Raw genomic sequence first — 21,672 nt, forward strand, 5'->3', positions numbered from 1 at the left:
TAAGATTCACATATGGTGGTCACTCGCTTTTTTCTTCTGCCAGGGCAGAATTGGATCCAAGTGACAGGGCAGATATAAACCCTCTCTTCCCATGTTTTGGATTCAATTCCAGTTTTAGCAAAGAATAAAGTGTTTTGTGTTTCATTTAATGTAATATTGTATGTATTGTCAACACCGAGACATGGCCTTCAGTGAGACTACAGCAATATTAGTCATCCAGCACAACGGTGGATACAGTTGTGCTATTTATCTCACTAGTAATAGAGGCTGATGTTGCTGGAGCACTTTTGTCATTAGTGGCAGCTTTGCCACCAACAATTTCTTCAGTGTTTCTCTCTGGTTTTATCAGAATGATATATCCTTTAGGGACATAAATACAACCAAGTAAACCAAAGCTTGATGCCAAAATGGCAAAAATTTCAACAGCTACTTTAAATTTCCCTCTTGTGCTCAAATAGGCCGGAACAAAGGATATCCAAACGATAAAGAAGACCAGCATGCCAAAGGTGATAAACTTAGCCTCATTGAAATTATCTGGAAGTTTTCGAGCCACAAAAGCAGTAATAAAGCACAGTATAGCTAGGAAGACGTCAAACCCAAACATGGAGCACAAGAACTCAATGGAACCTTCATTACACTCAAGAATTATCTTAATATTTTGGGACTCCATGTTTTTGTAGACCCAAGGAGGTGTGAGAATTAAGTAAGCTGTACATATACCAACCTCGATTGTTAAGCCAGTGACAGCAACAATTTTTTGGTACAAAGGTTTGAAGTCTATTGGAGAAGTTTTTTCAGTCCCTTTTGATTTGGCAGCTCTCTTTCTTAACATCAAAACAATAGTTTTGCCAAGTATGCAGGAAAGACACAAAGAAAACCCTAGGGCTAGTGTAGTTTGTCGTGCCATACATGACCATGCCTCTGGTTTCCCCACAAAAAGAATTGAAGTCATGAAAGTACAAACCAGTGAGATCTGAATAAGAAAACTTAAGCTGCGGTCATTTGCCTTGACCAGGGCAGTTTCTCTATACATGACATAGATGACGGTGAAGGCAATAACCAAGGCAGCACCAAACACAGCAAGAAATATCAGTGTTATCCCCAAGGCTTCATCACTGGCAAGGAACTCCACTTCTTTCAGCACACACTCATTCCTGTAGGCATTAGACCAGAAGTCTGGTAGACATGCTATACATTCTCTTGCATCTGAAAAACAGCCAATGCAGTGAGTTAGATACCTCCATTCAAACACAAAGCCCTTCTCCCAACAGGACCAGTTAGGGCCCTATTACACCAACAGATTATCTGACAGATTTTTTTTAACCCAAAGCCAGAAATAGATTTGAAAAGAGGAGTAATCTTGATCTTTCCTTTATTGCCTGTTCCCTGTTTATAGTCTGTTCCTGGCTTTGGCTAAAAAAAAATCTGTTAGATATTCTGTTGGTGTAATAGGGCCCTTACTGTAATTGATCTCGTTGAATGCTTTGAAGGGTGTTTGGTCATACAGGTTTTCAGTTTCATCATATACAGTCATGGCCAAAAGTTTTGAGAATGATACAAATATTAATTTTCACAAAGTCTATTGCTTCAGTTTTTAAAATGGCAATTTGCATATACTCCAGAATGTTATAAAGAGTGATAAGCTTAACAGCAATTACTTGAAAAGTCAATATTTGCCTAGAAAATGAACTTTATCCCCCAAAACACATTTCAACATCATTGCAGCCCTGCCTTAAAAGGACCAGCTAACATCGTTTCAGTGATTGCTCCATTAACACAGGTGTGGGCGTTGATGAGGACAGGGCTGGAGATCAATCTGTCATGATTAAGCAGGAATGACACCACTGGACACTTTAAAAAGAGGCTGGTGCTTGGCATCATTGTTTCTCTTCTGTTAACCATGGTTATCTCCAAAGAAACATGTGCAGTCATCATTGCACTGCACAAAAATGGCCTAACAGGGAAGAGTATCGCAGCTAGAAAGATTGCACCTCAGTCAACAATCTATCGCATCATCAAGAACTTCAAGGAGAGAGGTTCCATTGTTGCCAAAATGGCTCCAGGGCGATCAAAAAACAACCAGCAAGCGCCAGGACTGTCTCTTAAAAGTGTTTCAGCTGCGGGATCAGGCTACCAGCAGTGCAGAGCTTGCTCAGGAATGGCATCAGGCAGGTGTGAGTGCATCTGCATGCACTGTGAGGCAGAGACTCTTGGAGCAAGGCCTGGTCTCAAAGAGGGCAGAAAAGAAGCCACTTCTCTCCAAAAAAAACATCAGGGACAGACTGAATCTGCAAAAGGTACAGGGAGTGGACTGCTGAGGACTGGGGTAAAGTCATTTTCTCTGATGAATCCCCTTTCCGATTGTTTGGGACATCTGGAAAACAGCTTATTTGGAGAAGACGAGGTGAGCGCTACCACCAGTCTTGTCTCATGCCAACTGTAAAGCCTCCTGAAACCATTCATGTGTGGGGTTGCTTCTCAGTCAAGGGAATTGGCTCTCTCACAGTCTTGCCTAAAAACACAGCCATGAATAAAGAATGGTACCAGAATGTCCTCCAAGAGCAACTTCTCCCAACCGTCCAAGAGCAGTTTGGCGATCAACAATGCCTTTTCCAGCATGATGGAGCACCTTGCCATAAAGCAAAGGTGATAACTAAATGGCTCACGGAACAAAACATAGAGATTTTGGGTCCATGGCCTGGAAACTCCCCAGATCTTAATCCCATTGAGAACTTGTGGTCAATCATCAAGAGGCGGGTGGACAAACAAAAACCGACAAATTCTGACAAAATGCAAGCATTGATTGTGCAAGAATGGACTGCTATCAGTCAGGATTTGGTCCAGAAGTTGATTGAGAGCATGCCAGGGAGAATTGCAGAGGTCCTGAAGAAGAAGGGGCAACACTGCAAATATTGACTTGCTGCATTAACTCATTCTAACTGTCAATATAAGCTTTTGTTACTCATAATATGATTGCAATTATATTTCTGTATGTGATAAAAACATCTGACAAACACACATAAAAACCAGAGGGCAGCAGATCATGTGAAAAGATAATATTTGTGTCATTCTCAAAACTATTGACCATGACTGTAATGTGCATATTGACCATCTTATTTGCAGGAATGACCCAGCAGTTCCCATTTTAAAGGGGTTGTCTGTTATGAGAGTTTTCAAGAATTACTTTACCTATAAAGTGGCGTTGTACGCCGATGATTTATTACTTTACCTTAATGACTCCTCCGTCTCCCTCTCTAATGCCATGACCACTATAGATGAATTTGGCACGTACTCGGGGCTTACGATAAATTGGGATAAATCGGTCGTCATGCCAGTAGACTCAGAAGACACTCTGCAGTTGGATCCGGCCATCCCATTGAGGAGTGTCAGTACGTTTAAATACCTGGGAGTATTTATCTCCAGAGAGGTCAGAGCATATGAGAAACTGAACATGACACCTCTGATAGATAAATTTCAGCAGAAATTGGCGGTTTGGCGTAAGTTGCCGTTGTCAGTGGTGGGCAGGGCGAATCTGGTGAAGATGATATGGATGCCACAGCTGTTATATATTTTACATAACTCTCCTGTGTGGCTTCCTTCTCGCCTTTTCTGCAAGATTCACTCTCTCTTCCGTGCATTGGTGTGGGGTTCCCAACATCCCCGCATCAAACTGGAGACCTTACAAAGAGCTAAAGATGATGGGGGTCTTGCCATTCCCAATGCGGCAATGTACTTCCTTGCGGCCCAGTTACAACACCTGCGGGGATGGGAAGTGGGTGATGGGGGCGACCAGAACAAAGCCTTGCTCGGAAACCACCTACAGTCAGACTCTTTGTTTGAAACCCTGGAAGCTAAAAAGATATTGCTGCTCAGCCCTCGGATACCAACGCTGCTACTCATCCATAAATTATGGTGGAAGATTCGACACCTATATGGGGTCACGGGCTACACACAATACACCTCCATATGGGATACTCCATGGTTGGGAGAATTGTATTTTCTGGAGGGGTTCTCTGCCTGGAGAGACACGGGACTTAGGAGGATAGTGCAGTTGTATGATGGCAGCCAGCTGAAGCGGTTTGACCAGCTGCAGAGTCAATTTGTGCTGCCCCATGCTCAGTTTTATAAATATTTACAGCTCCGCCATGCATGTGAAGCGGAAGGGGACATACTGACATCAGACGTACATTATATGCCACCTATGAATATTGTAGGGGATTCTGAATCCACTAAGGGACTTATCTCCTGTCTATACCGACATATTATGTCCAAGCACCTGGATAAATTTCCCCTTCAACTACGGGAGAAATGGGAGGCAGACATAGGCCCTATAGAGGAAGGTCAATGGACGGAAATAATGGAAATGACACCTAAATTGTCCTTGGGGGAGCAGCATAGGCTATCACACCTCTACCTGCTACACCGAGTATATCGTACTCCACAGTTCCTCTTCCGCATAGGTGTTCGGGACACGCCCATGTGCCAGCGTTGTCATGTCCATGAGGGGGGATACTACATATGTTTTGGCGCTGTCCCAAGCTGTTCCGCTATTGGAGAGGGGTGGCGTCGGCCATACAAAAAGCATATTCAGTGGCACTGCAACAGTCTCCTCTGGTCTATGTGTTAGGATATGTTGAAGACGTAGCACTACCCGCGGTAGAACAACTTGCAGTAGCCCGCATTCTATTTATGGCGCGTAAACTCATTGCGCAGCATTGGTTGGACGAGACCCCTCCTTCAAACTCGGAATTTGTGGGGAAGGTCAATTGGCTGATTGGCATGGAGAGGTACGCGTATGAACAACGCAAAGCATCCAAGAAATTTGAGAAAATCTGGGGAAAATGGTTGGCGACCCCTGGACTAGGGTCAGCTGGGTCTCATACACAGGCTGGGAGGTGAGGTGGGCAGGGTGGAGGAATGATCTATGCTAACATTACTGGTACCTTGTCTCCGCTGGCTGGTGAGAGGTGTGCAGGACAGGGCTCAGTTAAGCTGCTTGGACGTGCTTTACCTTTATTTGTCTCTGGTGAACATTCTTCAATTGCAGACCCACTCACGTGGTGGGAGGAGGTCGAGAATCATGGTCTGCAGACTTTTATGCATACTCAACAAGGACTGTGGAACTGACAGGACTGAGGAACGGGGGGTGGGCTAGGGAGGGTTGGGGTCGGAGGGTATGCCCTCTGGGGAGTTTTTGTTTGTTAATGAAAAATGCAAATATTTCAATAAAAATAATTTGGATTAAAAAAAAAAAAAAGAATTACTTTACCTGTGTCATTGGTGATCTCTCCTTCTGCACATGAAATACAATCAAAGCAGCACACTGGTTCTCCTTGCCTAATGCCTTTTCTTGTTCCTGGAATACAGCTGTTACTGCAAACCGATACCGGAGGCTAGAGTGAAGGTAAATACAGATATCACATTATATTATATATTAGATTATACAAACATCACTGTACAAAAAAATAGAAATTAGTCTGTTTTGCATTAAACTTTACAGTCATTATATAAAACTTGTTTGTTTAAATAGACTCTGTCAGTAGGTTTATGGTGTCCTATCTAAATGCAGCATAAAATAGTGACAGAGGAACTGAACAGAATGATGTGTCACACCGTTCTGTGCAACTGATCCAGAGATATCCTTTTGAATAACATGGACAATAAGTAGTCCTCTCCATTATGTCCGTGAGCCCAGTAGTCCTGGATATTCATGAGAAACAGAAAACTCCGCCCACCAGTTGCTGATTGGCAGTTATCTATCCATGCTGTGTATAATCAGTCAACTATCAATCAGCAGCTGGAGGGCGGGGGGGAGGGGTGGCAAGCATCCTGTTCTCCTGCATATTAGGAGAACAGCTGAACAGAATTATACAAGTAATACAATGATCTGTTCAGCATTTGTGTCAATAGTTTATGCTGTCTTCATTTAAGGCAACATAAACCTAGTGAAAGATTCTCTTTAAATATTTGATTCCCTGAGTGCTGTGGAAAATTAGAATGCTATTCTATTTGTTTAACTAACTAGGTAAAATATTGAGAGAAGTTTGCAGAACAACTAACTTCAATAGTCCCCATCCCATCCCCATTTTTAAAAGTACCAATTTAAATATTTGAATATCTGCCCCCTAAAACTCAAAAGAAGTCCAGCCCATCTATAAAATTCAATTTTTTGAAGTCCATAGAAATACTATGGGGTCCAATTGGGCCAGTGAACGTACTGACAGGTAAGCTTTGAGCTTCCCCCAGGGTAGACCTGATTACAGTATCCGTCAATAGTGTTGTGGGGTACTCTTTATGTTTCACTCATGCAAAGCCGGGTCACAGGGGGGAGGACACATGAGATCATAACAAGTAACTTTACTTTGTTCAACAATAAATCATCCACATACACGGAGACACAGTTCTTTAACAAAGCACAGTTCCCATGTGAACAAGATTTTGAATATTAATTAACCAATTAGGGGGCTCTAGCTAGGAAGAGACTTAAGGCCCTATTCCACGGAACGATTATCGTCCGTATTCGGCCGATATCGGCCGCTACAGACGATAATCGTCCCGTGGAATAGAGTGCAACGATCAGCCGACATCGTTCATGTCGGCTGATCGTTGCAGTCGCTTGTTTTTCAACATGTTGAAAAACAAGCGACTGATATAGCAGCGATCTGCTGCCGTCGCTCCGTTGAATAGGAGCGTCGGCAGCAGACGCTGCTATATCCTATGGGCTGCCCAGACCATCTAGCGATCACCCGGGCAGCCCCCCCGAAGCTCCCCGCCGCCCCCTCCCGCACTCAGCCGCGTTGAATAGCGGCGGCAGCGAGCGGGGAACGAGGAGCAAACGAGCGCTGAGAGCGCTCGTTTGCCCCTCTGACGACCCGTGAAATAGGCCCTTTAGATGATGTGTGTTTTAGAATTTAGGGTTAACACTGTATGATCTCTGTACAACAGCAACACAGGAACACTGTATGCACTAATACAGAAAACTATGAAAAGGGTTAAAGGGGAACTATCAGCAGGTGAGACAAATTTAACTTGCTGATATGTCCCTATTGTACAGGAGACGCTGAGGAGGAAGGTATGTGTCTAACCTTACTCCTCTGCACCCTTCCGGTGCAGTTAGTCTTGTGTTCCAGGGTCCGGTGAAACCACTAGGAGCACTGGGGCACTTGTAAGGAGCACTGCCCCCCCCCCCCCCCCCATAGCGCCAATCCACCCCCAGCCAGCCTACCCCTTCCTTATAATGAATGGAGCAGGTGGGCCGAATCAGCACTATGGGGGCATGTAGTGCACACAACTAGCTGCACCGCAACATCGCCAAGAAGAAAAGTACCTTCCTCCTCTGCATCTCTGGTGCTATCGAGACATATCAGCAGGCTAGGTTTGTCTAACCTGCTGATAGTTCCCCTTTAAAACACATTATCATTGCATGACAATAATACAAGTAACTATTCACAATTAATAAAATGTAGCAGGATGGCCTTTACTCAAATCAACCACAAAACACAGGGATACTGCATATATATTGTACCTACCAGTCCATTCGGGGTGTTCCAGAATATTGAACTGTTGTCTATCTTAAGTTCAAAACTTCCTACTTTTGTTTTATAATGTCCAATTTTTACAAAAGATAGTGTTTCATTGTTATGCCACTGCCAATTTAATATATCATAATATCCGTCTACATCCCCTGATTCATCAAAACGCATGGATTCATTAGTAAAAACTGTGAATTTTGTATTCTTTAAATAGTACATAAGCTGTAGGAAAATATAAACATGTCATAATATAATAACACAAATGCAACTTATCTCATAAATGTACAAGGGCAGACTAAACGTCCACATGGTCTTTTTCTGCCAACAATTTTCTCTGTTTCTATGAACCCACTTTAACTTGAAACCACAAGGTTAAGAATTCCTATCAATCTTTTAGTATGTAAAAAATAGTCTGAGTGCGATAATTTTATTAAATAAGCAAAGCCTTCGGTCACAGGGATGATAAAACCTTTCCCAAATCTTCTCTTAGAATTTCATCTTTTTATGTCCCCAAAGTGTTGCACATCAATTGGCACATCAGAAGTAGGATGCTTCAGACCTAAAGTGTAGGACTTTGCAAGAAATAGGTTTGTGGCTGTTTGTGGCTGAGAGCCATAGAAATGCTCTAACGTTCATCACTACTGCCTCCTTGTTTCTGTGAACTGCTCCACTTAGCCAGGCACAGGCCACTGGCTGGCTATGCAACACAGGCTCTATAGGGAGGATGCATCACAGGAACAAGAAAGTAGTAGCAATAATCCTGAATCCAAAGTGTCAGAACTGCTGCTGCTGCAGGATACATGGGAAGGTATGACTTTTTATAGCCCTTCCAGCAAAATATAATATTTACCCTCAACAACTTTAAGAGGTGTAGTCAAGGAAGTATCTTTATTCTACTTCTGCTAAGGCTGTTCTTTAAATCATACTTACCTTGCTCCCACTGAGTTTTAGTCCCACTGTGCAGTACTTTCTGGATTGGCGGTGACACATTAAATTACCTACTCAGCCAATCAGGCTGATGCAGCACATCGATGTTGTCACTTACTAAATAAGTAGGCATTGCCATATGGCAAACCCAACCCTCGAACTGCTGCACAGCAAGACTGGAATTCCATTGTACTTGGCAGCGTCAGGGAGCAAGGAAGGTAAGTATAGCATTTTTTATAGCTCCTACCTGAGCAGAATTTGAAGAAAAACTTTCAAGAGTACATCTTTATTTTTTTCTTATTCCTTTTGTGTCCTGCCATCAAGCTCTGCACTACATCTAGTCATGCCACACTACCAATACCCTTGGTGACTTTCCTGACCTGGCATTTTTGTACAGTTTTGTTCTGTATTTAGAATGTCCTCTAAAGGAATTTCATCCTGGTCCATTTCTGATCCCTTTTTAGCACATCCAAGCAAGTATATGGACATAGCTTTAAATAACCTTAGTTCGTGTCCAACGTGCAGTCAATAACACATTATAAACTTTATTTTTGTTTATTTTTCACATTTACAACTCATTGGTAAAGCAAATACTTACTTGCCATGGCTCAAAATCAAGCAAATTTGCACATGCCCCACCTGGAAAAGGCCCGCTTCCTTTCCTGCATATATCTAAATCATGAAGAGCATTGGCAATGGTGTAAACAGACTTATAAACACTGTAAGTGATGCGAAGTTCTGACACATCAGTGTATGTATTCAATATATCCTTAAATTGTTCTTTTCCAGTGCAGAGGCGCGGAGATATGTTTCTTTTCCTTCCTGCCACAATTGCTTCTATGCTTATATTAGTATAAAAAGCTGCTCTGTTTGTCGGCCAGGTACAATTAAAGGCCTCCTCCCAGAACTCATATACCAGATCATCAGTCCCATGTTCTGGGTGAATTTCGCGGAGAAATTGATCAAAGCCTGGAATTTCTGCCTTACGAATAGCAAACCCAATGGTTCCTCCAAGAAATGAGAAGTATGGTGGTTTAGCTATCAGTGCTGATGTTGTCCAGGCTTCACTGGCTATATAGGTTTTACCAGTAATATTAGTCTCTGCAAGGGCTTCCATTAATGGACTAAGGTCAATGTCTGATGAGAAGATGACAATAACATTGGCTGATGATGTACGTATTGCCTTCACAATGCCATCTATACTGTCTTTGTTATAGATCCTTGGCAGTGTTTCAGAAAAAGCAATGCAGACACCATTTTTTTCAACTTCTTCTTTGAAAACCTTGATACCATATTTTCCATAGTCATCATCTGCTGCTATTGTTCCCACCCATGTCCAACCAAAATATGTGACTAGATCCGCAAAGCCTTTGGACTGGGCTAGGTCACTGGGTATTGTGCGGAGAAAAGATGGAAACTGAAATTTGTCACTAAGAACCGAGCAAGAAGATGCATATCCCACCTGTAAGTTTAAGAGACACTTGAAATTATTTTGAAATTCTGTAGTTTTCAGATCTTATGTAATAGACACACATAACATATCAAAGAGAGGCAATAAGAAGAAGATCATGTAATATAACTGTTTAAAGGAAACCTGTCACCCAGGATTCCGCCGCTGAGCCAGCCCGACCCCCCGGTGCAGCCCCAGATACCTACCCTTTGCTGCAAGTCCTGCTCCTGGACCCGGTCCCCGGATGGAGATATCAGCGCCAGAAGGTGAGCACGCGCTCTATGCAAATTACATGAGATGAATCCAATGCCCATAGAGAATGACTGGAGCCCTCATTCTCTATGGGCGTCAGACTCATCTCTGGAGCGTGTGCCCACAGCTGCCGACGGAAATATCTCTGTCCCGGGACTGGGTCCAGGAGCGGGACTTGCAGCAAAGGATAAGTATCTGGAGCTCCACCAGGCGGTCAGGCGGGCACAGCATTGGAATGTCGGGTGACAGGTTCTTTTTAAGGTATCAGTAATGATAAATGCATTGAGGATGAGAGTTCTAAGGTAAACTGTTAATGAGAGGAGGGGATGATTCTCTGAGACCAATTTTAGGACTGGTCTTCAAACTAAAGCCCCAGCATTGTTTTAAACCTACCACTCCCATCATGCTCAGCTGCAGCTGTTAGGGCATAAAAGATGAAGAGCCAACCTTTAAAATTTATAAGCAGCGGGGTAAGTGGAGTTCATCTAGTAAAGTTTTGATAGATCCAGTCTGAGATCCACAGTATTTGTTATGGTAATTATGGAGGCTTATAGGGAATGTATCACCTAGTAATTTAGTACCAAAGGGCTGACATTGCTACATAGGTCTTGGAGAAAGGCTACACACATTTGCTTTCATTTCGTTGAACTTGACTGCAGTCTGCTAAAAACATGCTGTTTCATGCTGCAGTGGAGGAATGGTATAGGCACCTCGGAGCTCTGAACTCCCTGGGCAATGCCTCTTGGACACTTCCCTGCATCAAAAAACAACACTTTTTTGACAGATTGCGGTCACAGACTGCTAAATCAATGGAAATGTGTATCTTTTCCACAAAACCTCTGTAACACTGTAAGCACTTTGGTAATGAATTTCAGGGTGACAGATTTACTTTAAGCCATTTCTTAGAACCCTATTAGATGTCTCAGTGCTCTAGGTAAATAAGTGCCATTCTTGTAAATATTCTATTACATGGGCTCATTATCAGACAGGGATCATTTTCAGCAATCAGCTGTTATCTACAGTGGTTTGCAATAAATTAGAATATTAACAAAAAGTCATTTTCTTCCAGTAATTCAGTTCAAAAAGTAACCTCATATATTCTATAGAGTGATTACATACAGAGTGAACTTTTTCAAGCGTTTATTTCTGTTAAAGTTGATGATTATGAATTACAGCCAAGAAAAACCCAAAAGTCCGTATTTCAGAAAATTAGAATATTATATAAAACCAACTGAAAAAAAATGTTTTTAACACAGAAAAGTTGACCAAATGAAAAGTCTGTACAGTAAATGCCCTCAATACCTGGAGGGGGCACCTTTTGCATGAATGACGGCATCAATGCGGCATGGCATGGAGGCGATCAGCTGATGGCACTGCAGAGGTGTTATTGAAGGCCAGGTTGCTTTGATAGAGGCCTTCAGCTCGTCTGCATTGTTGGGTCTGGTGTCTTTCATCTTGCTCTTGACAATACCCCATAAATTCTCTATAGGATTAAGGTCTGGTGAGTTTTCAGGCTAGTGATGCTGTGGTTAGTAAACCAGGTATAAGTATTTTTGGCAGTGTGGACAGGTGCCAAATCCTGCTGGAAGATGAAAATTCCAACTCCAAAAATCTTTTCAGCACGGGGAAGCATGAAGTGCTCTAAAATTTCCTGGTAGACGGCAGCGTTGACTTTGGTGTTGATGAAACACAGTGAACCTACACCGGCAGATGACATGGCTCCCCAAACCATCACTGATTGTGGAGACTTCACACTAGACCTCAGGCAGCTTTGATTGTGCCTCTCCACTCTTCCTCCAGACTCTGGGATCTTGATTTCCAAATGCAAAATTTATTTTCATCTGAAATCAGCACCTTGGACCACTGATCAACAGTCCAGTTCTTCATTTCCTTGGCCCAGATGAGACGCTTCTGGCCTTGTTTCTTGGTCAGGAATGGCTTGACACATGGAATGCAACACGTGTAGCCCATGTCCAGCAGACGTCTGGATGTGGTGGCTTTTGAAGCACTGAATCAGCAGCAGTCTACTCTTTGTGAATCTCTCCCAAATTTGTAAATGTCATTTTTTTTTTTTACAATCCTGTTAAGACTGCGGCTCTCCCGATTGCTTGTGCACCTTTTTCTACCACACTTTTTCCTTCCACTCAACTTTCCATTAATATGCTTTGATATAGCACTCTGAGAACAGCCAGCTTCTTTAGCAATGAACTTTTGTGGCTTACCCTCCTTGTGGAGTGTGTGAATGACTGCCTTCTGGACATCTGTCAAGTCAGCAGTCTTCCCTATGATTGTGTTGCATACTGAACCAGACTAAGGGACCTTTTATAACACTTAGGAAGCCGCTGCAGGTGTTTTGGGTTAATTATTCTAATTTTATGAAATACTGACTTTTGGGTGTTTTTTGGTTGTAATCCATAATCATCAACTTTAACAGAAATAAATGCTTGAAAAAGTTTACTCTGTATGTAATGACTCTATAGAATATTTGAGGTCACTTTTTGAATTGAATTACTGGGGAAAAAAATGACTTTTTGTTGATATTCTAATTTATTGCAAACCACTGTATATATTCCCTATGACACAGGGAGATGTGCATCCAATGGCTGATGATTTTCTGATAACTCAAACCTACCCAATTTTCCAATGAACAAGTATTAAAACCAATCACTGGCCCTTTTAGACAGGGTGATATTGGCATGTTAAGTGCACTATATAACCGAGCCACAGTACCAAATACATGAGAAGCATGGAGTAGCACATTTTAGTCCCTAACTTACAGCGATCTTCGCCCAGGCAGCTCCATTATAAGTTTATGGTGCTGCCTGGATGGAGATAATTATCAGTGCACTGCCACAAACATCTCCCCGCTCGTTCTCTTGATTTGTGGGGTCACAGCATTGACACCTCCACCAATGAAAACTTTTGACATGTCCCTCTGATGTGAAATGTTTGTTTTTTTGTAGACACTTACACATACACTTTAAGGCCATGTTCACACAAGGTAAGTTTTGAACTAATCACAGCCATTATTGTCGATTCGCAACAACGGCTGTGATTAATTCAAAACTTATGTGCATTGCATGCTGAGGGAATCCCAGACGGAGTGTATACTCATAGGGGAGGATGGTCTATTTGCGAATATTTCAATTGCATCTGGCCCATCTGCGCCTCCTGCGCCAGTGGGGCGGGGAGGGGGGCACTACGGGGGTGCAGCAGCACGCATAGGGGGCGCGGCCTCTGCATGCGCAGCATTAATAATTTTTCCGGGGGAAAACTGTTAGTGAAACCCACGCCAGCTCTGAGCTGGCGTAGGTCTCAATTTATTCGCACAGACAGGCTCAGTGCACACAGGATTTATGTAGAGGCAGTGCGTCTCTACATAAATCCTCAGAGCTCTGGAGCTGTGCGGACATTTGTAAGCCCAGCGTAAAAAATGCTGGACTTAATAAATGTCCCCCATTGTATACACTCTGGCCGAGATCCATAGCGGCTGCACGAAAAATTGATATGTCAGTTTTGTGCATCTGACCTGACAAGTCAAACAGTAGCAGCCGTCCTGTGATCCGGCTGGGTCACAGAACGGCCGGTGTTTTACGTTGCCTGAACATAGTCTAATATAGTATGCATTTTAAAATAGACATTGAATTTACCTGTGGAAAATAATAGAGCCCAAGTATTCTGGCAGTGGCAATGGATAATGCTGACCCTCCTGCGCCAATGACAGCTGCCAGTGGAGCTCCTGCACTGCAGCGAAAGTTTGGGTGGGTTTCATTCTGCCCAGTAAGAAAAGATAAGGTGGCCTCAACTGATTTGGAGATAGTGAAGCATGTGTCAAAAATCTGGTAGCCCAAAGAAATCCTCGGTAGAATGTCTGGTCGTTTATTTATTTCATCTATGGCAAACATCATGGCTCGAGTCCAGCGCAAAGCCCGGAAATTGAACCTGCATATGAAAAAAGAATAGAAATTATGCCTGAGATTTCTTAACCCTAAAACCTTATGGACGCCATTCTATTAAAGGGGTTGTCTGTGATTTTTCAATATACTAGCATTATATTGACCTCTGTGGATGTTTCATGTTCTATATACACTTTTATTTTTTATTTAGAGTGCTTATTGTGTTCTCAGGCTCAGTCACATGACCACTCTGTGTTTTCTTTACTTCCTGTGATGTCACGTTCCCTGTTTGTTTCCTGTTCCTGCCAGTGAAGGAAGAGTGAGTCATCAGGTGGGTGGGGCATACATTCACATTGATTTAGCAACACCCCTGTAGGAGGAGCTAACATCTGAGCCCAGCAGTAAGGGCAGCATGACATGGAGGAGACCAAGAGCTTATAGCCCTATTGGGCTGCACAGAAGTTAGCCGTGTTGCTTTGTAGTGTTGCAGTCCTGGAATCAAATGCCACCAAGGATAAAAGCTGTATGTATGTCCCCCAATGTATGAATGGATTTAATGACACACTCCAAAACATTGTGAGCCCTGTTGTGGACAGGGACCAATATGTGTGACTACAAACTCTGAAGAGCCCTGGCAGAAAGAAGCATTGTATACGCGAAAATGGTTGTTCGCTTGGACGCGCCTGCTTGTAACTCCCTCCTTTTCAAATGAGAACGGCACTGAATAAATGGACTTGTTGGCAGCAGACTGGTGAGTGCTAAGTGCTTTATCTCATCACACATGTTTGCATTGTTCTTCTTTATGGTGTACCTCCATTGGCTGCATGTCCCTGGCTACATTGTCTTACTATGCACAGATCCTTGTATATTTAGACACTCAATGTGAACAGGTGCTATAGTGGTGCCAGCTCACAGTACCTACCTAGATATAGTTATTGTACTGTAAGGATCTACAGTGGCCGAGCAGTGTAATATGGAGAGTAGAGACGCTAACTCAGCTCACGTCAGTCACCATTCTATCTATTTATTGCTGAGGGAAACTTATAACAGAATCCTGACTTATTAAGGCCCGCCCACTGAAACCCCAACCACCTGTAGGTTTACAATCTGCAGTGTGTATGTATTCCAGGACTACAACCCCTAACATGTACATGTGTGCTGGGGTTTGTAGTGCTACAACAGCTAAAGGATTCAGAACTTCAGGAAAAAAGTTTATTTGATAATGTAAGTAACTGACAGACACTTCAGCGGCTGCAGATACCACCTGATAATAAATAGTGGCATCTCCTGCAACCATAATCCGGCCCTGTCTACATACAGGTATATGGATAATGGTATATTTTAGCTCAGAATGGCAAGGCTATAGTGCTACCATAAGCCACCATACTGCTGATATACATTACTGCCACACACGTAAGTATACATTAGCTATGAATATACCATACACATAAAAATATACCAGCAGTCACTGTATCACACATATACATGCATGCCAGCAGTGTCTATGCCATATACATACATGTACTAACAGTGAGTATACCGCACACAAACACATGTACCAGCTGTGTGACCAGTGACTGGCATCCCCTCTGCTTGTCCATCATCTCATGCCTCATGGCAAGGGGTAGTAATGTGATCACTTACAAAGGATGAGAAGATGAAATGATGATGAACAATAAAGCATGGGACCCGCACCACTTTATCCCTCACCTTCCTTTGATCAAATGCAGTAATCCTCCAGAGTGCCCCTAAAATACCCCTAAAGAGCATCCTCATTATTGGTAGTGACCTCATAACAGCACTACTCATAACCCCTCCCTCTGCAAAGACCCCCTAATAACAGTCAATCACCAACCCACCCCCCTGAGAACATCAGAGTGGTGACAGAGAGAGACCCCTAGCAGGGTGTAACTACAGTGAGCACCCATAGACACTCCATACTCAATCCAGGACATATCTGCTGCATAATACGCACATCATTGTTACCAACATTTAAAAAAAAAAATCCAGGGACACTTTGCATTGTGGTGTACCCCCAGGGGTGTGGCTTGTGGTGTACCCCCAGAGATTTTGTTTTGGAGGAGCAGCCGGTCACTTACTAGGTGTTAAGGTATGACCCCACTTCTGTTGTGGTTGGCCAAGATACAGCCGGACCTTGGATGGTAGTTTTGTGACGCCTAGAGGGCACACAGGTGTGACGGCTCGCCTGCTTTTATTTTATAAGGCCGGTTGTACCCTTTTCCCCTATGGTTGCTTCCGGGTCCCTTGGGGTAATATCACGGATGGCCAGAATGGTATAGTGACCCTCCCGAATGTAAGAACCCACCACCCACAGAAAGGGGAAGTGTCCCAAGGTTGCGGTGTGTGCTGTGTAGGTGGATTGCGATAAATCACAGAGTCTCTTGAGTATAGTTAAGCCGGTTTTCTATTTGTGAATGTGCAGCAGGTAATACAGAAGATATGAGGTTTCTTTGGGTAAAGCACTTGAAACACACTTGACAAAAGTTCCCAATAAATACTTGACAATATAACGATCTGATCTGTAGTTGAAGTGCAGTGTAGGAGATAGTCGTGTTGGTTGAGTTGTGCTGAGTGATACGTGAAGCAGAGTAGCAGAGTAGCAGAGAGGAGGATGCTGTGAGAGTCTCAACCCATGTAGTACTGTGCTCTGCCGGGATGTTGGAGGATGAGGTAGAATACTTTAGAAGAAGAAGAAGAACACCTGTGCCCATGTATTGACCTTGAGTTTTAGTCTTCATACCATCTTATGTCCACTAGACTCGGCTGAACCTTCCTAATGGGTGACACAGGCCCCAGACCTTGTTACCTGGGATGAGCGGAATGCTGAGCAGTCCCTGCTGACATACTAGATACTGTCCTGCTCTGTTACTTCTCCTTGTCCTCGGCATGGGTTGAGGTTGTCTCTGGCTTGTCCTCTCCTAAGAGGAGTTTACCAGTGCATAGTGCTGTGTAGCATTACTTGTAAGAAAGTTGTTAGCAGTGTGCAGTCTTGCGTCCTTCCCATGCGGGGTTCTGACCAAGACCGAACCGAGGCACGAGGACTTTTCAAAGGGCCAAGGCCCAGATAGGACCACTGTGGAGAGCTATCTGGCTTGTGTCCTTCCTCAACAATGTCCAGTACGAAAAGACCTTGCTCCTCCCACACCCATGTGACTTACTTCCTCCTAGCATGTAGCATGTAAGGTGCGCTGTGAATAAGTAAAGAAAGAAGAGAGGTGATAGGAAAGAAAATAACTAGACTCCTACTGGTTTACAGATTCAGGTGACACATAGAAAACTATAACCCTTTAAAATCCTTCAGCATACACATCTAGTGGCGAACTTTAGTACTACTTTTATCAACACAACAGTACAATAAGTACAGACTTTTGCAAATGGTGTATATATATACGTAACACCCGTGGTAGAACGCCACATGGCTTATTGTGGGTGTGGTCTCGGTGGGGTGTGGTTTGCAGAGTGTGGCTTGTCACCAGTTTTTGTTTTTTTTTCTTAACAATTTTCCAGGTAGAATTTTACTGTCAGAACAACACAAAAGGAGCATTACACACCCCAGTATCAGGTCTCCAGTATATTACACACCCCTGTATTAGGTCCCCAGTATAATACACACCTCGGTATCAGGTCCCCAGTATATTACAGTCCCCAGTATATTACACACCCCAGTATCAGGTCCCCAGCATATTACACATGCCAGTATCAGGTCCCCAGTATATTACACACCTCAGTATAAGGTCCTCAGTGTATTACACACCCAGTATAAGGTCCCCAGTATATTACACACCCCTGTATCATGTCCCAGGTATATTACACACCCCAGTATCAGGATCTCCGGAATATTATACACCCCAGTGTCAAGTCCCCAGTATATTACACACCCGAGTGTCAAGTCCTTAGTATATTACACACCCCACTTCAGAGCAGCATACAGGCTGTGGCCCAGGGATAGCACTCTACTGACTAACTGTATATATTGGTAGTTTGTGCCGCTGCACTTTATATCATCATACTACTACCCCCTTCATCCTTCTCCCTATCCATCATCATACTAGTACCACTTCATCCTACTGCCCCTCCATCATCATACCACTACCCTTTCATCCTCCTGCCCCTCCATCGTCATACCACTACCCCTTCATCCTCCTGCCCCTCCATCATCATACTATTTCCCACACACACACATATGCACACTTACACAAAACTTGAGTGTTGAGCTGTCTCCTGGCTTGACAAATAACTACACAGTTGTACAAAGTTTTGTTGTACCCTGATGTGTGAATAAAAACACACGCATATTACTATGGATGCAGTGGGGAATCCTTTTTATTTCGAAGTTTGAAGCTCTCACCTAGGATTGGGAGCATACCTGCGTGCATCCTACACTTTTTTTCTTAGCCGCTATTGGAAGATCTCCAAGGTGCTGTTGGATTTTAGTTTTTTTTGGCAAATAACTACACAGGTCCTGGGAGGCCATGAAGGAGGCAGAGTTGATGATTATGCAGAGGAGTGGGGCACAGCACATACAGCTCTGCAGTGTCAGCTTTCTGGTTTTCATTATACAATATAAAATATACAATAATGCAATATTATAGCCCATTGCTTTCTATTGAGCTATTCACACATTCCATTTTTTTTCACGGGTCCCGCAGTCTGTTCCTTGAAAAAATAGGACATGCCATAACTCGGATGAGATGCACGGATTCCCCCATAGAAGTCTATGAGATGTGTGTTTTTCATGGATTACAAGGATTGGACATCCGTGTAATCCGTGAAAAAAACGCATGTAAATCAGTGTAACTTAAAGCGACTCTGTACCCACAATCTGACCCCCCCAAACCACATGTACCTTCAGATAGCCGCTTTTAATCCAAGATCTGTCCTGGGGTCCGTTCGGCAAAATACTTTTAAACTTAAAGCCCGTGCCAAACGGGAGTAGCTGTGCCCTAACTTTGCACAACCTTTCTGTCCCTCCTCCCCACCCTCTTCATCATTAGGAATGCTCCAGGCAGATTGCCTCCTATTCGCCACCTGTTTAGCCCGGCATATGGGCTGGATCGTTAAGGACCTGTGCAATGTTCAGCATGGAGAAAATGTTTCAGTGGCATTCCTGATGATGAAGAGGGTGGGGAGGAGGGACGGAGGGGTGGTGCAAAGTTAGGGCACAGATACTCCCATTTGGCACGGGCTTCAAGTTTAAAAGAATTTTTTTAGGACAATAACTGCATCACCTGCCGAACGGACCACAGGACAGATCTTGGATTAAAAGCAGCTATCCGAAGGTACAAGTGGTTTGGGGAGGGCCAGATTGTGGGTACAGAGTTGCTTTAAAAAGCTTAAAATAGATAAGTGAAAAACATGGAAACCGATGCAATCATGGATGGTTTTTCACAGGAGGTAGTTTGCGGACTTCATCCACAGAACTTGAAAATCACTGAACATGTGATTAAAGGGGTACTCTAGCGAAAAGCTTTTTCCCAGTAATTGAAACTCATTACAAAGTTATACAACTTTGTAATATACTTTAATCACCTATCTTTCCCCCTTCCCCAACTCCCCCCTGTCAACCTCCCACCAGGAAGTGAAGTAAACTCATTCTTACCTAATGACTGTTGACCCCTGGCTGCTCTGTGGAAGCCATTTTGTGACAATGACATCATCAAGAGGGAGACGGGTCTAAGCCCTGTTAAGCCAGCCTCCCTTTGCCAGATAACACAGGTTGCTCAGCTCTGATTGGCTGAACAAGATGTAAGCCATCTAACAGTTTTACAGAGTTTTTACAGAGACATCACAGGAGACAAAGTGCATCATGGGAAAGCCCAAACCAAGAAGCTGTGCCTGTGCAGATGATGTTATTGTCACAAAATGGTTTCTACAGAACAGCCTGGGGTCAACAGTCATTAGGTAAGAAAGAGTTTATTTCACTTCCTGGTGGGAGGATGAGGGGGGAAATGATAGGGAAGGGGGGCAGATAGGTTATTGAAGCATATTACAAATTTATATAACTTTGTAATGTGTTTAAATTCCTGGGAAAAAGCTGTTCGCTGGAGTACCCCTTTAAAGTCTAAGGCTTCTAGTGTTAGGCTAGGTTCCCACCCAGTATTTTTGGTCAGTATTTTGCAACCAAAACCAGGAGTGGATTGAAAACACAGAAAGGCTTTGGGGGAGATTTATGAAAGGGTGTAAATATACACCTGGTGTAAACTGCCCACAGCAACCAATCACAGCTCCTCTTATATTTTACCAGAGCTGAAAGCTGAGCTGTGATTGGTTGTTGTGGGCAGTTTACACCAGGTGTATATTTACACCCTTTCATAAATCTCCCCCTATGTTCACACACTGTTGAAATTGAGTGGATGGGTGCCATTTAATGGGGAATAATGGGCATTGTTTTAAAAAAAAACAGCAATCATTTGCCGTTGAATGGCGCAATCACAGTATACAGCCGTATACCGGATATATAATTGTTTTTACAATAATAAAATGAAAGAGCCGTTCAACTCCTTTACAGGATGCAGACTGCGCAGATAACAGGTATTATCCCGCATTCACAGTATACAGCCGTATACACTATCAGTAGATGTCTGAGCACACTGCCTGTCTCACAACAGCTTCTAAATATATGTTTTTTATAGTTTTAGCGCTAACAAGAGCTTTTGGGGGTCCCTTCCTACCTAACTTCACCTAAAAGCTAACTCTCCCTGGTATACAGTCTGTCCCTCTCTAGCTCCAAACAGCAAGTGACACTAATCTGAAATCCCCCATCGTATACTCAGGAGGTGGCATAGTTTAGACAGCCAATCACAGTTAGAGGTTTGTTTTTTTTAAAGTCCTGCCTATTCCTAGTGCCTGTCCCTTCCCCCTGCATGTTTATTGGCTGGAAAAAAATCGCTGTGGGGGGTGGGAGCGGGAATCAAATTTTTACTGCGTTATCGTTCGAATATTCGAACGCAATCAAATAAACGTGAATAGCTTACTATTCGATCAAATAGCTATTGGAACGAATACTGTTATCATGGAAAACACGGCACTTCCTGATTTCTGACTGTTTTTCTCAAAAAAACAGGAAACTGTCAGAAAACAGGAAGTCTGGAGTTTCCCAGGCCATCTAAGCGCTCACATAGAGAAGGCAGTCATGTGATTGACAGGCACATTGAGCCGTGACACTTTGTACTGGACAGAATTCCTGTGATTAGTCTGTTTTTTCAACCAGCCCAAGTCAGAAAATCTGTCTTCAGGAGACTGGACCTGGATTTCTGGTAAGTTCAGCTTTGTTTTACAGCATGATAACAACAACAAAAAAAAGTGAATGTATATTGCAAACTTGCTTTATATCACATCTACTGTTGATTTAGATTTTGAAAGTCATAACAACAGTGACACTTTAACTATAAGGTATTGACACAGCTGTATAGGACTCCTGAACACCTACATAGGATGTTTCCCTTTGTACCTAATGTTTGTTGGAGGGGCTTGAATGCGACAGGGTCAATGCTCCATATTTAGTGGACTTGCCCATGCATTGCGGCCTTATGTAAAGGGGTTCAGGAGTTATATAACACTATCACTACCAACCACATAGTCTTTATGCTTGAGA

At 43.2% G+C, this 21,672-nt stretch overlaps 1 protein-coding gene across 1 annotated transcript in view; it reads right to left on the reverse strand.

Annotated features, from left to right (window-relative positions):
• Positions 1 to 208: 208 nt before the first annotated feature.
• The window catches only part of LOC138794917 (vomeronasal type-2 receptor 1-like), a 32,413-nt gene continuing 10,949 nt past the window's right edge, over positions 209 to 21,672 (reverse strand). Inside the window, exons 2-6 of the mRNA XM_069973858.1 lie at positions 13,812 to 14,103; positions 9,058 to 9,921; positions 7,530 to 7,754; positions 5,270 to 5,393; positions 209 to 1,206 (exon numbers count right to left, since the gene is read on the reverse strand). Coding sequence (XP_069829959.1) covers positions 209 to 1,206; positions 5,270 to 5,393; positions 7,530 to 7,754; positions 9,058 to 9,921; positions 13,812 to 14,103 — 2,503 coding nt within the window. The remainder of the gene's footprint in view (positions 1,207 to 5,269; positions 5,394 to 7,529; positions 7,755 to 9,057; positions 9,922 to 13,811; positions 14,104 to 21,672) is intronic.

This window comes from Dendropsophus ebraccatus, chromosome 6 (genome assembly GCF_027789765.1).
Source record: "Dendropsophus ebraccatus isolate aDenEbr1 chromosome 6, aDenEbr1.pat, whole genome shotgun sequence".
NCBI classification, from domain to species: Eukaryota; Metazoa; Chordata; class Amphibia; order Anura; family Hylidae; genus Dendropsophus; species Dendropsophus ebraccatus.